At 44.5% G+C, this 14575-nt stretch overlaps 1 protein-coding gene across 2 annotated transcripts in view; it reads left to right on the top strand.

Moving 5' to 3' along the window:
• Positions 1-14575, top strand: part of setd9 (SET domain containing 9) — a 36033-nt gene that overhangs the window by 2024 nt on the left and 19434 nt on the right. For both annotated transcript variants that reach the window (XM_070869057.1, XM_070869049.1), the window contains exons 2-3: positions 226-593; positions 9616-9739. In XM_070869057.1, coding sequence (XP_070725158.1) covers positions 226-593; positions 9616-9739 — 492 coding nt within the window. The remainder of the gene's footprint in view (positions 1-225; positions 594-9615; positions 9740-14575) is intronic.

Here is a 14575-nt window from a genome sequence, read left to right on the forward strand (position 1 = left end):
TAACGAAAAGCAATATACAACTTACTTTTGATTGAAATGATGTCCTTTATTTTTATACATGTCCCCATTCTTAATTCGTAGTTTGCACCTGCAAGATGTGATGGGGGCTGGGAGAATCTGAACTTGTAGTCAGTCTTGAAGGAATTTAATTACTCCCGCCCAGAAGCACAATGGTGCAGGGCAGTCCCAGAGCATATAACTAATAATTTTCTCTTGTTATTGCAGGACACTACGATTTGTTGCAGAAGGTTGTTTAGATAAAGTTATTTCTGACCAGGTGGTCGAGATATCATTACTGAAGCTATTTCATGCTTTGTTCTTGAGTGATTTGAGCAATCAAGCCGAGCTGCTTAAACTGCTGCCAGAAAGTATCCAATCAAAATACAAGAATATGTTAACTCATTTTCAGTCAATTAAAGAAACTGAGAAAGAAACAAAAGGAAATCGAAAGGATATTAACCCCGATGAGACAATGTTTGAAATACTTGGATTCATTCTAAGTCGAGCAACTAGTTCACTTTCCTTTGCAGGAAGAGGAGTGTTTGTTACAACAGGAAGGGTGCCTAAAGGAGCAGTCGTTTGCATGTATCCTGGTACTGAAGTCAAATTTACAACTTTTATTTCTTGCAGTGCTTTGGTAGCACTTTATATGTGAAATATTAAATTACTGTTTGTAGTGGTGCAACCACTTTGCTTTGATTTCTAAAGCCTTTTTAGGCAATCCCTTGGAGTCAAGGATGACTTGCTTCCACCTAATATGAGTTCTCAGGTGACTGAAGAGTCCAATGCAGGACCGACAGTCTCTGTCACAGGTGGGGCAGACAGTGGTTGAAGGGACGGGTAGGTGGGGTGTTTGGCTTGTCGTGCGCTCCTTCCGCTTGCTCTCGGCGAAGAGACTCGAGGTGTTCAGCACCTTCCCAGATGCTGCTACTCCACTTGGAGTGGTCCTGGGTCAGGGATTCCCAGGTGTCGGTGGGGATGTTGCACTTTTTCAAGGAGGCTTTGAGGGTGTTCTTGAAGCATTTCCTCTGCCCACCTGGGACTCGCTTGCCGTGTCGGAGCTCCAAGTAGAGCGCTTGTTTTGGGAGTCTAAAATCATCATCATAGGCAGTCCCTCGGAATCGAGGAAGACTTGCTTCCACTCTAAAAATGAGTCCTGAGGTGGCTGAACAGTTTAATACGAGAACCACAGTCCCTGTCACAGGTGGGAGAGTTAGTCGTTGAGGGAAAGGGTGGGAGGGACTGGTTTGCCGCACGCTCTTTCTGCTGACTTAGCTTGATTTCTACGTGTTCTCGGCGGTGAGACTCGAGGTGCTCAGCGCCCTCCCGGATACACTTCCTCCACTTTGGCCAGGGACTCCCAGGTGTCAATGGGGATGTTGCACTTATCAGGGAGGCTTTGAGGGTGTCCTTGTAATGTTTCTTTTGCCCACATTTGGCTTGTTTGCCGTGAAGGAGTTCCGAGTTGAGCATTGAAGCACTGACCACACTTGATCAGCTCCGCTGGGCAGGCCATATTGTTTGCATGCCAGACACGAGACTCCCAAAGAGTCTAAAGTAGAGTAGTACTGGACTACTTCAGATACTGTCTGATGAAACCACTTTCATTAGTTGTTAAGAGTATGGTATTTCACTGCTCATACCTCCATTTTCATTTCAATTTCCCTTCTCCTCCTCCCTGTACCCACCTCTTCCCCTGTCCACATTAGTCTTTCCTGCCCCATCCCAGATCCTCCTTTTGCACTTCCGCCTCATCTCTTGCCTGCTCTCCTCCCCCAACCCATCTCCTCCTGTCCTCTCAGCCCTCTCCTTCCCACCAGTCCTCTGTATCCCTACCCACTATAGTCCTCTCCTCTCATTCACCTTTGACCCTTCCCTCCTCCTCGTTCCCCCTCCCATCTTCCTCTCGCCCTTGCCCCTCTCCCACCATGCTCACCTCCCCCTCTCCGCTTTTCCCCTGCCAACTTTCCTCCTGTGGGAGGGTGTCCAAAGCCAAAAAGATAATTAGTGAGGGAGGGGGACAAATGTCCTTCAGCAGCAGGCTCAGAATGACTGTCAGTATTGGGGGCAGGTTGTAACAGGACTTTAAAGAGGATCAGTAGGGGTGGTGGTGACTGGGGGGGGATACCAACCCCACAATGTCTGCAACTGGGTGAAGGAGAGTTGACAATCGCCAGAAAGTCTCAGTTTTGGTGGGGTGGGGGTGGCGTGGTTGCCAGGACAGACAAGGGAGGATTGCCACCTGAATAGTGAAAGGTGTGAGTGGGCCATGGTGGATGCAGGGCTGAGAAAACTTGTTGCGCGGCAGTGCGTGACAGTGTTGAGGGGAAAAGCGTGAGGTGTTTGTAGAGTTGCTGGAATGTGAGGAGGCTATAATATGCTGTGGTAATTGGGGAGAACTGCAGCAGGGAAATTGGGCGGTACTGGTGAATGTCCGTAAGTGGTGTGGGGGAGGGGGGTGGTGGAGGCGAGGCAAGGCAAGGCAGAGATCTGAAAATTCTGAGTCACAGTTCTTGTTGAACCATTGGCAGACTGATCACCAGTGCACATTTGAGCTTCAGATGCATGATCTGGAATTAACTGATCAGATGCTATAGGGTGGTGTGATATTTCTGCATAGTAGTGTAATTCCAAATTCTGGATCTGACCGAGAGCCAAAGGGAGGGCTTACAGTTGGCGACTGATTCTCCTTAATTTCTAGATGGCAGGAGGCTTCACATATCTCCAGTTCTGCTGCTATGAAGAGAGACCTTTCTATATACAGAGTTATTCTGCATTGCCACACAATGGAATTTTAATGGAGTTGTAGGCTTAGACACATCCTGACTTTAAGGCCGAAAATGCAATTGCTGTGCTGAGTTTGGACGTATTGTTACTTGACAGTTTTTTAATATTATTAGTGGCAATCACAGTATCACCTACAGGCACAACAGATTCTGTAAATAAATGTTAACACTTTAAAAATATACTTTCCTACTGTCAAACCCTGAAAGGAGTTTTTACTGTATTGTGAGACTGACCTTTTTATCGATCCTGGAATGGGAGTATTGCTGGCAAAGCCAGCTTTTATTGCCCATCCCTAATTGCTCTTGAGAAGGTGGTGAGCCGCCTTAAACCGCTGCAGTCCGTGTGGTGAAGGTACTTCCATGGCAGACCAATTGAACAAATACTTTGGTTCTGTCTTCACGAAGGAAGACACAAATAACGTTCTGGAAACACTAGGGGACCGAGGATCTAGCGAGAAGGAAGAACTGAAGGAAATCCTTATTAGTCAGCAAATTGTGTTAGGGAAATTGATGGGATTGAAGGCCAATAAATCCCAGGGCCTGATAGTCTGCATCCCAGAGTACTTAAGGAAGTGGCCCTAGAAATAGTGGATGCATTGGTGATCATTTTCCAACAGTCTATATCGACTCTGGATCAGTTCCTATGGACTGGAGAGTAGCTAATGTGACACCACTTTTTAAGAAAGGAGGGAGACAGAAAACGGGGAATTATAGACCGGTTAGCCTGACATCAGTAGTGGGGGAAATGTTGGAATCAATTATTAAAGATGAAATAGCAGCGCATTTGGAAAGCAGTGACAGGATTGGTCCAAGTCAGCATGGATTTATGAAGGGGAAATCATGCTTGACAAATCTTCTGGAATTTTTTGAGAATGTAACTCGTACGGTGGACAAGGGAGAACCAGTGGATGTGGTGTATTTGGACTTTCAAAAGGCTTTTGACAAGGTCCCACACAAGAGATTGGTGTGCAAAATTAAAGCATGTGGTATTGGGGGTAATGTATTGACGTGGATAGAGAACTGGTCGGCAGACAGGAAGCAGAGAGTCAGGATAAACGGGTCCTTTTCAGAATGGCAGGCAGTGACTAGTGGGATGCCGCAGGGCTCAGTGCTGGGACCACAGCTATTTACAATATACATTAATGATTTAGATGAAGAAATTGAGAGTAATATCTTCAAGTTTGCAGATGGTGTTGTGAGCTGCGAGGAGGACGCTAAGAGGCTGCAGGGTGACTTGGACAGGTTAGGTGAATGGGCAAGTGTATGGAAGATGCAGTATAATGTGGATAAATGTGAGATTATCCACTTTGGGGGCAAAAACACAAAGGCAGAATATTATCTGAATGGCGGCAGATTAGGAAAAGGGGAGGTGCAACAAGACCTGGGTGTCATGGTACATCAGTCATTGAAAGTTGGCATGCAGGTGGTGAAGAAGGCAAATAGCTAGGGGATTTGAGTATAGGAGCAGGGAGGTCTTACTGCAGTTGTACAGGGCCTTGGTGAGGCCTCAGCTGGAATATTGTGTTCAGTTTTGGTCTCCTAATCTGAGGAAGGACGTTCTTGCTATTGAGGGAGTGCAGCGAAGGTTCACCAGACTGATTCCTGGGATGGCAGGACTGACATATGAGGAGAGACTGGATCAACTGGGCCTTTATTCACTGGAGTTTAGAAGGATGAGAGGGTATCTCATGGAAACATATAAAATTCTGACAGGACTGGACATGTTAGAAGGAGGAAGAATGTTCCCGATGTTCGGGGAGTCCAGAACCAGGGGTCACAGCCTAAGGATAAGGGGTAAGCCATTTAGGACCGAGATGAGGAGTAACTTCTTCATTTGGAGAGTTGTTACCCTGTGGAATTCTCTTCCGCAGAGTTGTTGATGCCAGTTCGTTAGATATATTCAAGAGGGAGTTGGATATGGCCCTTATGGCTAAAGGGATCGAGGTGTGTGGAGAAAAAACAGGAAAGGGGTACTGAGGTGAATGATCAGCCATGATATTGAATGGTGGTGCAGGCTTGAAGGGCCGAATGGCCTACTCCTGCACCTATTTTCTGTGTTTCTATGTGCTGTTAGGAAGGGAGTTCCAGGATTTCGACCCAGCAAGGATGAAGGAACGGCGATATATTTCCATGTCAGGTGATGGTGTTCCAATGCGCCTGCTGCCCTTGTACTTGTCCTTCTAGGAGGTAGAGGTTATGGGTTTGGGAGGTGTTGCCGAAGAAGCCTTTGGTGAGTTGCTGTCATGCTGCTTGTCGATAGTATACACTGCAGCCACAGTACGCCGATGGTGGAGGAGGAGTGAGTATTGAAAGTGGTGGATGAGGTGCCAATCAAGTGGGCTGCTTTGACCTGGACATAAGAAGCTGGAATAGGTAATTTGACCCCTTGAACCTGCTCCACCATTTAATAAGATCATGGCTGATCTGATCATGGACTCAGTTCCACTTCCCTGCCTGCTCTCCCCATAACCCTTTATTCCCTTATCGCTCAAAAATCTCTCTATCTCCGCCTTAAATATATTCAATGACCCAGCCTCCAAGGCTCTCTGGGGCAGAGGATCCACAGATTTACAACCCTCTATGTGTTGAGCTTCTTGAGTGTTGTTGGAGCTGCATTCATCCAGGCAAGTGGAGAGTATTCCATCACACTCCTGACTTGTGCCTTGTAGATGGTGGAAAGGCTTTGGGGAGTCAGGAGGTGGGACATCCACCACAGAATACCCAGCCTCTAACTTGCTCTTGTAGCCACCGTATTTATTTGGCTGGTCCAGTTACGTTTCTGGTCAATGATGACCCCCAGAATGTTGATGGCGGGGGATTCAGTGATGATAATGATGTTGAATATCAAGAGGTGGTGGTTAGACTCTTGCATGTTGGAGATAATCATTGCCTGACACTTGTGTGGAGCGGATGTTACTTGCCCCTTATCAGCGCAAGTCTGAATGTCATCCAGGTCTTGCTGTATTTGGGCATGGACTGCTTCATTATCTGAGGAGTTGCGAATGGAACTGAACACTGTGCAATCATCAGCGAACATCTCCACTTCTGACCTTATGATGGAGGGAAGGTCATTGATGAAGCAGCTGAAGATGGTTGGACCTAGGACACTGCCCTGAGGAACTCCTGCAGCGATGTCCTGGGCTGGGATGATTGGCCTCCAACCACCATCTTCCTTTGTGCTAGGTATGACTCCTGCCAGTGGAGAGTTTTCCCCTGATTCTCATTGACTTCAGTTTTACTCAGGCTCCTTGATGCCACACTTGGTCAAATGCTGCCTTGGTGTCAAGGGGAGTTACTCTCACCTCACTTCTGGAATTCAGCTCTTTTGTCCACATTTGGACCAAGGCTGTAATGAGGTCTGGAGCTGACCTGAGAGCACCACTCAGTATTTTCTATGGGAGTATATTTATATATATATATTCATTGTTCTTGTACACCATGTCGTTCACAGGGCTATTTTTGTCCATATTTCCCCTACTTTTGATATCAGCAAGATTCATAGTGAACACAGTGATTAATCAACTCTGGATTATAACTCAATTATTGACGTTATTGTGTGCAAATTATATTGAGTAATCTGGCTGTCTGTGTTCACTATGACACTTGCTGATGGGGCGTCAGAATAGCAAATTTCTGCATTCATTGTCGGCTAATTCTCAATTACTATTTCCTTCAGGTATTTAAATCTGCTTATACATTTTGAGTCATTTACTTGAAGGTTTAAATACTGACGAGAATTGCCCTGTGAACTCCATGGTATACAAAAATAATGGACACGCGAGTGATTTCAGGACAGTAATGTCATTTTGGAATTCAATTGCTGTTAATAAAATACATTCTCTGCAGAAACCCTCATCCATGCCTTTGTTACCTCTAGACTTGATTATTCCAATGCTCTCTGGCCATCCTCCCACCTTGCACCATCCGTAAACTTGAGCTCATCCAAAACTCTGCTGCCTGTATCCTAACTCAAACCAAGTTAACCCATCACCCCTGTGCTTGTATATCTACACTGGCTCCTTGTGCAGCAGTGCTTCGGTGTTAAAATTCTCATTCTTGTTTTCAAATCCCTCCATAACCTTGCATATGGCCTCTTGCACATTCCCGATTTCCATCGCTCCACCATTGGTCGCCGTTCCTTCAGCTGCGTAAGCCTAAGCTCTGGAATTCCCTTAAACCTCTCCATCTCTCGCTCCTCCTTTCCACCTCCTCCTTTAATGCGCTCCTTAAAAATGACTCCTTTGACCAAGCTTTTGGTCTCCTGTCCTAAAATGTATTTTAAAATTCTGGATGCACCTGTAATTTTATGAAAGTAGTCTATCGTTGGAATTTATAACTGAATTCAGTGACTTGTCCCTCCTTATCTCTGTAACATGCTCCAGCCCTACAACGCTGCAACACAAAAAATCTGCAAAAGGACATAGACAGGCTAAGTGAGTGGGCAAAAATTTGGCAGATGGAGTATAATGTTGGAAAGTGTGAGGTCATGCACTTTGGCAGAAAAAAAATCAAAGAGCATGTTATTATTTAAATGGAGAAAGATTGCAAAGTGCCGCAGTACAGCGGGACCTGGGGGTACTTGTGCATGAAACGCAAAAGGATAGTATGCAGGTACAGCAAGTGATCAGGAAGGCCAATGGTATCTTGACCTTTATTGCAAAGGGGATGGAATGAGAGGTGATCTTATCGAAATGTATAAGATTATGAGCGGGCTTGACAAGGTGGATGCAGAGAGGATGTTTCCACTGATGGGGGAGACTAGAACTAGGGGCCTTAGAATAAGTGGCCGCCCATTTAAAACAGAGATGAGAAATTTCTTCTCTGAGGGTTGTAAATCTGTGGAATTCACTGCCTCAGAGAGCTGTGGAAGCTTGGGACATTGAATAAATTTAAGACAGAAATAGGCAGTTTCTTAAACGATAAGGGGGTATGGGGAACGGGCGGGGAAGTGGAGCTGAATCCATGATCAGATCAGCCATCATATTGAATGGCGGAGCAGGCTCGAGGGGCCGTATAGTTCCTATTTCTTATGTTCTTATCTCTGCGCTTCTCGAATTGTGGCCTCATGCGCATTCCCATATTTTCATCACTCCACCATTGCCGATCGTACCTTGAGCTACCTAGGCCCTAAGCTCTGGAATTTCTTCCCTAAAACTCTCCACCTCTCTACCCGTCTCCTCCTTTAAAATGCTTTTTAAAACCTATCTCTTTGACCAAGCTTTTGGGCCCCTTCCCTAATATCTCCTTATGTGGCTCGGTGTCAAATTTTTTTGATAATGCTCATGTGAAGCGCCTTGGGACATAGAAACATAGAAAAGAGGGATGATTTACTATGTTAGAGGTGCTTTATAAATGCAAGTTGTTGTTGCTTAATTAATATTTCCCAAGGTGCAGACATCACTCTTCACACAACAGTCACGGTCTCGTGTTGGAACAAAAATTCAAGTTGTCCGATATGAATTTTGCACCCAAAGCCAATTTGAATTTCAAACCTAAGCACAGTTTAAAAAATCTGTCTACAAAAGAGTGGGCTCTTCACCATCCATCCCTGTCACGTTGCATGGTGGCCACATGCTGGCAGGGAGCTCGTTCCAATCAAGGCAAGCACTTGTTTCAGATTGGGCCGACATTGTATGAGGAATAGTTGTTTCCCCCTAAGTTAGCAACTTTTTCAAAATGTGTATGATTCAATGGATAAAATAAAGCAGAATGAATTCCCCTCCCCTTTGTATTACTTATCTAACTTTGGTACAGGTACTTGTAAACTGTGTGTAAATGTACAAATCATTGAAGCCAAACTAAACCATTAACTACATTTGAGTAGCTGGAGATTGCACCTTATGATAAATGACAGCTTCATCCCCATTGAGTAAACTCTTCCCCTCCCCCTCAGCAGGTCTGTATGTGTACATATATAGGGCTCAATTTTCCCCAATAATTTGTGCCGTTTTGGAGCAGGCTGCTCTTTTTGGCCTAAGTGGGAAAACTGGTTTTTCAAATCAATTTGCACCAGTATAACTCAATTAGTTACAATTTTTTTTACGTCTGTTTTTTTCAGCCAAAGGGGTCGTAACCAGCCACCCGGGCCAATTCTGGTCATTTATGGAAGTTTGACCAGCTGAGAGTTACTCCAGTTCTGCTTAGGCCAGCGTATGTGGCCTCTCCAGAAACCCTTGTAGAGAGTTAAATAAATTGGCGCAAGTAAGGAAATCAGCGCAGCAGGTGCCCAGACACACACTAAACGAATTGAAAAACACATAGCAGCAACTTACCTCCAACCCCACCCGAAGGCTGTCTGGTCCCATTCTTGGTCCCCGGTTCACATATGAGAGAGAGAGAGAGAGAGACCCAGGAATTGCAGAATGGGACCGGGAGACTGAGGACCAAGAATTGGACCGGACCGGGAGACTGAGGACCAAGAATTGGACCGGACCAAGAATTGGACCGGTCCGGCAAGCCCTTCGGGCGGGGTTGGAGGTAAGTTGCTGTTATGTGTTTTTCAAATCTTTTAATGTGTTGGGAGCTGGCTGTATGCTTCACTTTGCAGCCTCAGTTCGCATTGTGTCCCTGGTTATCATGGCAGCCTGATCTTTTTGGCGCAGATCAAGGCTCCACCCCCAAAACTAAAAGACAGGTTAGGCTTCGCCAAAATGAAGAAATCCAACGGGGAAACTTAGAACATTTTTTGGGGCATACTTGGGGCCCCAAAAGATCGGGCGTAACTCTTCAAGTACGCCCAAAAAAAGCTTTGGGGAAAATTGATCCCTTGGAATCTAAGAAGCACATCCTTAACTGTATTTAACTGATGCTTTGTTTTTATGAGTAACAGGCACTATCTATCAGCAATATGAACCAATCCTTTTCCAATCTATATGCAACCCATTCATTTTCCGATGTATTGATGGTGTGTTGATTGATGGGAACGACAAAGGGATTTCTAAAGTTATTTATAGGTAAGTTTTATTCACCCTGTGTAAGCACAGATAATGCATTTTAAAATTCTGGAGGCATCTGTAATTTTATGAAAGTTGTCTATCGTTGGAATTTATAGCTGAATTCAGTGATTCGCCCCTCCTTATCTCTAACATACTCCAGCCCTACAACCCTGCGAGATCTCTGCGCTTCTTGAATTCTGGCCTCATGCGTATTCCCATATTTTGATCACTCCACCATTGCCGACCGTGCCTTGAGCTACCTAGGCCCTAAGCTCTGGAATTCCTTCCCTAAAACTCTCCGCCTCTCTACGTCTCCTCCTTTAAGATGCTCCTTAAAACCTATCTCTTTGACCAAGCTTTTGGGCACCTGTCCTAATATCTCCTTATGTGGTTCAGTGTTAAATTTTATTTGATAACACTCCAGTGAAGCACCTTGAGACCTATTAACTATGTTAAAGGTGCTATATAAATGCAAGTTGTTGTTGTAATAGCAACCAAGAGATGACTAGGTGCTCTTTGCACAATTTATTTCTTATTCAAAGTGTGTAGAATTTTACAGGCCTCCTGATTAATATATAATTAATCTTCTAGTAAATGTTCTGCTTCAAATCAGAACTTAAATAGAACAGGAATTAATGCACTCGTACATTGGAATTTTAACCTTGAGTTAGGTATGCATATTCAGATTCCCGATGTTAGGATCAAGAGCAAACTCAGAGCAATTAATGCATTCTTAACTTCACCCCTTGAGCATTGACCGTTAATTCTATTAAATGCTTCCTGGTTGGATTTAGCAATATGCCAATGAATTATATCACATTCTTAAAAAGGAAACCTTGTTGTGTAAATGACCCTCATAATAAATCCAGACACTATGCTTATGTTACAGAATTACATAGAAAGTACAATATATACTGTGGAAAACATGCCACCGATGTCCAATAGTACACTTGGGAGAAACCATTTTTAGAAAGTGATTTTTCAAGAACCGGTGTCCGTGTAGTTCATATTATTGTCTCTTGAAAAGTACGTTCTTTCCTGAATGGACTAATGCTTTACAACAACCTTGAAAAATTTGTTGTCATAAAAAAATTACTGAACTCCAATGTATATAATGTTACATCTTGACTGCTAGTAGTGCACTGCAGACCTGCTCAGCTAATATCTTGAAGCTCTTTAGAGCAATAGACAACTTTTGTGAATACACTGTGTTAGCGCGAATGTACCCTTCCAAGAATCACTTGTCACTCAGGGTTGGTCCATACATCAAAACGGTTTATTACGCCGGCGGGGAGATGGAGCAGCTGGTGGGTCCAGGTACACCTCTCCGCCGAACAAAGGGTTTCATGGATTTTTATGTTTTACAACAGTTTACTACAGTTACATCAGCCCATTTCGGCCAGACACTATCCAATCATATTGATTATAGATTATATATAGATTCAAATAGACCAATAGAAGTGGTCTCTAACCATTAGGTGACTGCGTGATTGTCTCATGTGTTGCTAAGGGTTATTCATGGTCTGGGCCCCCCCCCTTATCTTACTGTCCTTGGGTGCTGTCTTTGGGCAGTCTCCTTATCTTAGTCCTGTTACAAAGTCGTATTGTTCTAACATGAACCAGGACATCTTGTCTGCGGCCTGAAAGCATGTTGATTAGGGACATCTGCAGAGCTCGTGTGTATTCCTGTGTGAGAAACAGCAGTTATCAGTAACTAGGAATGCAGTCTCTTTCTGCTAGCTGAAATCTCTTGGGGCTTTGCTAAACCACAAGCAGCCATCTTTATATATTGTACACACGCATTTAATACTACAGTTACCTATTTAATTCTAACATTATGCTACAGGTGAAGTTGCTCTAGGGGGAAATCTTTCTCTATAACAATCCCCCCTTTCGGTAAAGGGGCTAGTCCTAGTCCCCTGAAACCGACACTAATTTATATTATGTTATTTTATGTTTTTGTATCACCCGGTACTCCCTGCTTCGACGTGCTGGCCAGTCACGTGATTTCAGGAGTCCCAGTTGTTTTAGATCAAATTCATATAGTTTGAATCGCCCCTTTCGCCTGTCACGTGAACTTCCTTGCTTATCTGAGCTCTGGTGTTAAACCTCCGTTGTTGTGCATAATATCTGCAGGACCAGCAAGCCAGGACTCCCCATGCTAACGCTAGGACTAGCTGTATTCCGACCAGTATATGCGATATAATTCGAATCCAAGGGTGGATGTTGACATTCATCCCCCAGTTCCAAACCCTCCCCCACCAACTCTCATCCTGCAGCTCTGTGTCAATGTCTTTCTCCAGTGTATCAATCTTTGTCCGTAGTTGGTGGTAGAGTTTAACAGACTGGCCGACTCGGAGTCTTAGTTCCCTTAGTACTTTCGCTAAATGAGGAACAGGGGCCTGTTCTGGCTTGTCATTGTCCTACAGGTGATCATAGAGCTGATCGATAGCGTTAATGATTTCGGTACCTCGACGTCTAACTTGGATAATGCGATTTGCTCTATAGTAACGGGTCGTAGGGGTGTACAACAGAAGTTTGGTTGCAAGATCTGGCATTGCAAGCCGTTATACTGATATGTGTGTTCCGTGGTGGAGACACAGTATCTCCCTTTGCCTCAGTACCCGGCTCGGGCAAAATGTGTAGGGGCAGGTACTATTTCCAGAACGCATCCATTGGTTCGATTAAAACCACACTCCTCTAATTCTTCCTGTCCCACCGGGTGGGGGCACACAGTGATAGTTACATATATAGTACGTTACGTCTTTCTTTTAGATCTCCTTTCTTCAAATTAGGTTTTGTATTCGTTCAATTTGTTTTCTTTCAAGGTTGCATCTTTATCTTTTTTTTTCGTCTTTTCCAGAACTAGAACGGAGTCTAAATACAGTTACGTCAGCCCATTTCAGCCGGACACTATCCAATCATATTGATTATAGATTCACAGAGACCAATAGAAGTAGTCTCTAACCATTATGTGACTGCGTGATTGTCTCGTGTTATTAAGGGTTATTCATGGTCTTGTGACATGGTCTGGGCTCCCCCCTTATCTTACTGTCCTTGGGTGCCGTCTTTGGGCAGTCTCCTTATCTTAGTCCTGTTACGGAGTCGTATTGTTCTAACATAAACCAGGACATCTTGTCTGAGGCCTGAAAGCCTGTTGATTAGGGATATCTGCAGAGCTCATGTGTATTCCTGTGTGAGAAACAGCAGTTATCAGAAATACATCGCTGTTTCTTCATTGTCGCTGGTTCAAAATCCTTGAATTCCCTGCCTAACAGCACTGTGGGCGTATCTTCATCTCACGGACTGCAGTCTCTTTCTGCGAGCTGAAATCCCTTGCGGCTTTGCTAAACCACAAGCAGCCATCTTTATATATTTTACACACACATTTAATACTACAGTTACATATTTAGTTCTAACATTATGCTACAGGTGCCGTTGCTCTAGGGAGAAAATCTTTCTCTTTCTCTACAACACACTGCAACAGAGGTAAGCATCTCAAATAACATTCTCCGACCTCCCACTGAGGAACTCTTTGCTTCCCCATCCAAAGTAAGATTTTGGTATGCACCCCGCCCCACCCTCACCCCCCATAAATAGAGCAAGTTTTTGACCATTACCTCCCAAACCTGTGACCTCTACCACCTAGAGGCCAAGGGCAACAGGCGCATAGGAAGTTCCCCTTCAAGTCATACACCATCTTGACTTGGAAATACATCGCTGTTTCTTCATTGTCGCTGGTTCAAAATCCTTGAATTCCCTGCCTAACAGCACTGTGGGCGTATCTTCATCTCACGGACTGCAGCAGTTCAAAGAGGGCAGCTCACCATCACCTTCTCGAGAGCAATTAGGGATGGGCAATAAATGCTGCCTTGCCAGCGACGCCCACATCACATTAATTAATTTTTTTAAATCACTGATCAACATTTCGGCCTATCAACTGAGAAAATTCACGTCACTTTCTCTCCCCACTGAACAAGTTTGTGGCATTCTTCCACCCCCCCCCACCCCCAACAGCAAAAATTTAGCCCTCAACCCTTCCCCACACAGCAAGTTCTTGTACATTACAACAAACATAGAAAATAGGTGCAGGAGTAGGCCATTCGGCCCTTCTAGCCTGCACCGCCATTCAATGAGTTCATGGCTGAACATGCAACTTCAGTACCCCATTCCTGCTTTCTCGCCGTACCCCTTGATCCTCCTAGTAGTAAGGACTTCATCTAACTCCTTTTTGAATATATTTAGTGAAATTGGTCTCAACAACTTTCTGTGGTAGAGAATTCCACAGGTTCACCACTCACTCTCTGGGTGAAGAAGTTTCTCCTCATCTCGGTCCTAAATGGCTTACCCCTTATCCTTAGACTGTGACCCCTGGTTCTGGACTTCCCCAACATTGGGAACATTCTTCCTGCATCTAACCTGTCTGAACCCATCAGAATTTTAAACGTTTCTATGAGGTCCCCTCTCATTCTTCTGAACTCTCTTGCTTTCTTGCTTTCTTGCTTTCTTGCTTTCTTTCTTGCTTTGCTTTGCTTTTCTTTTCGACCCCTACACAGAGCAAGCCTTTGGACTTCACGTCCCCTCCTACCCATACTAGACAAGATTTCGACCCCACTCCTATTGGTTGTATTTTCTGTTCCAACCCACCTTGGTTAAGCATCTTGGCTTCACTCAGCACCTCCCCGTGATGCGTATAGTTGGGACTGAGAATTTGGTGTGTGGATAATTGCAAGTTCACACTTGGATCATAGCATTCTGTGGCACAGTATGTCAAAACTGTGAAATGTTGGAGTAGTGGTTGAACTTTTTAAACTGTTATTTAATGGAATGCTACAAACTACTTTATCGGGGACT

This window comes from Pristiophorus japonicus, chromosome 2 (assembly GCF_044704955.1).
Source record: "Pristiophorus japonicus isolate sPriJap1 chromosome 2, sPriJap1.hap1, whole genome shotgun sequence".
In the NCBI taxonomy this organism is placed as follows: domain Eukaryota; kingdom Metazoa; phylum Chordata; class Chondrichthyes; family Pristiophoridae; genus Pristiophorus; species Pristiophorus japonicus.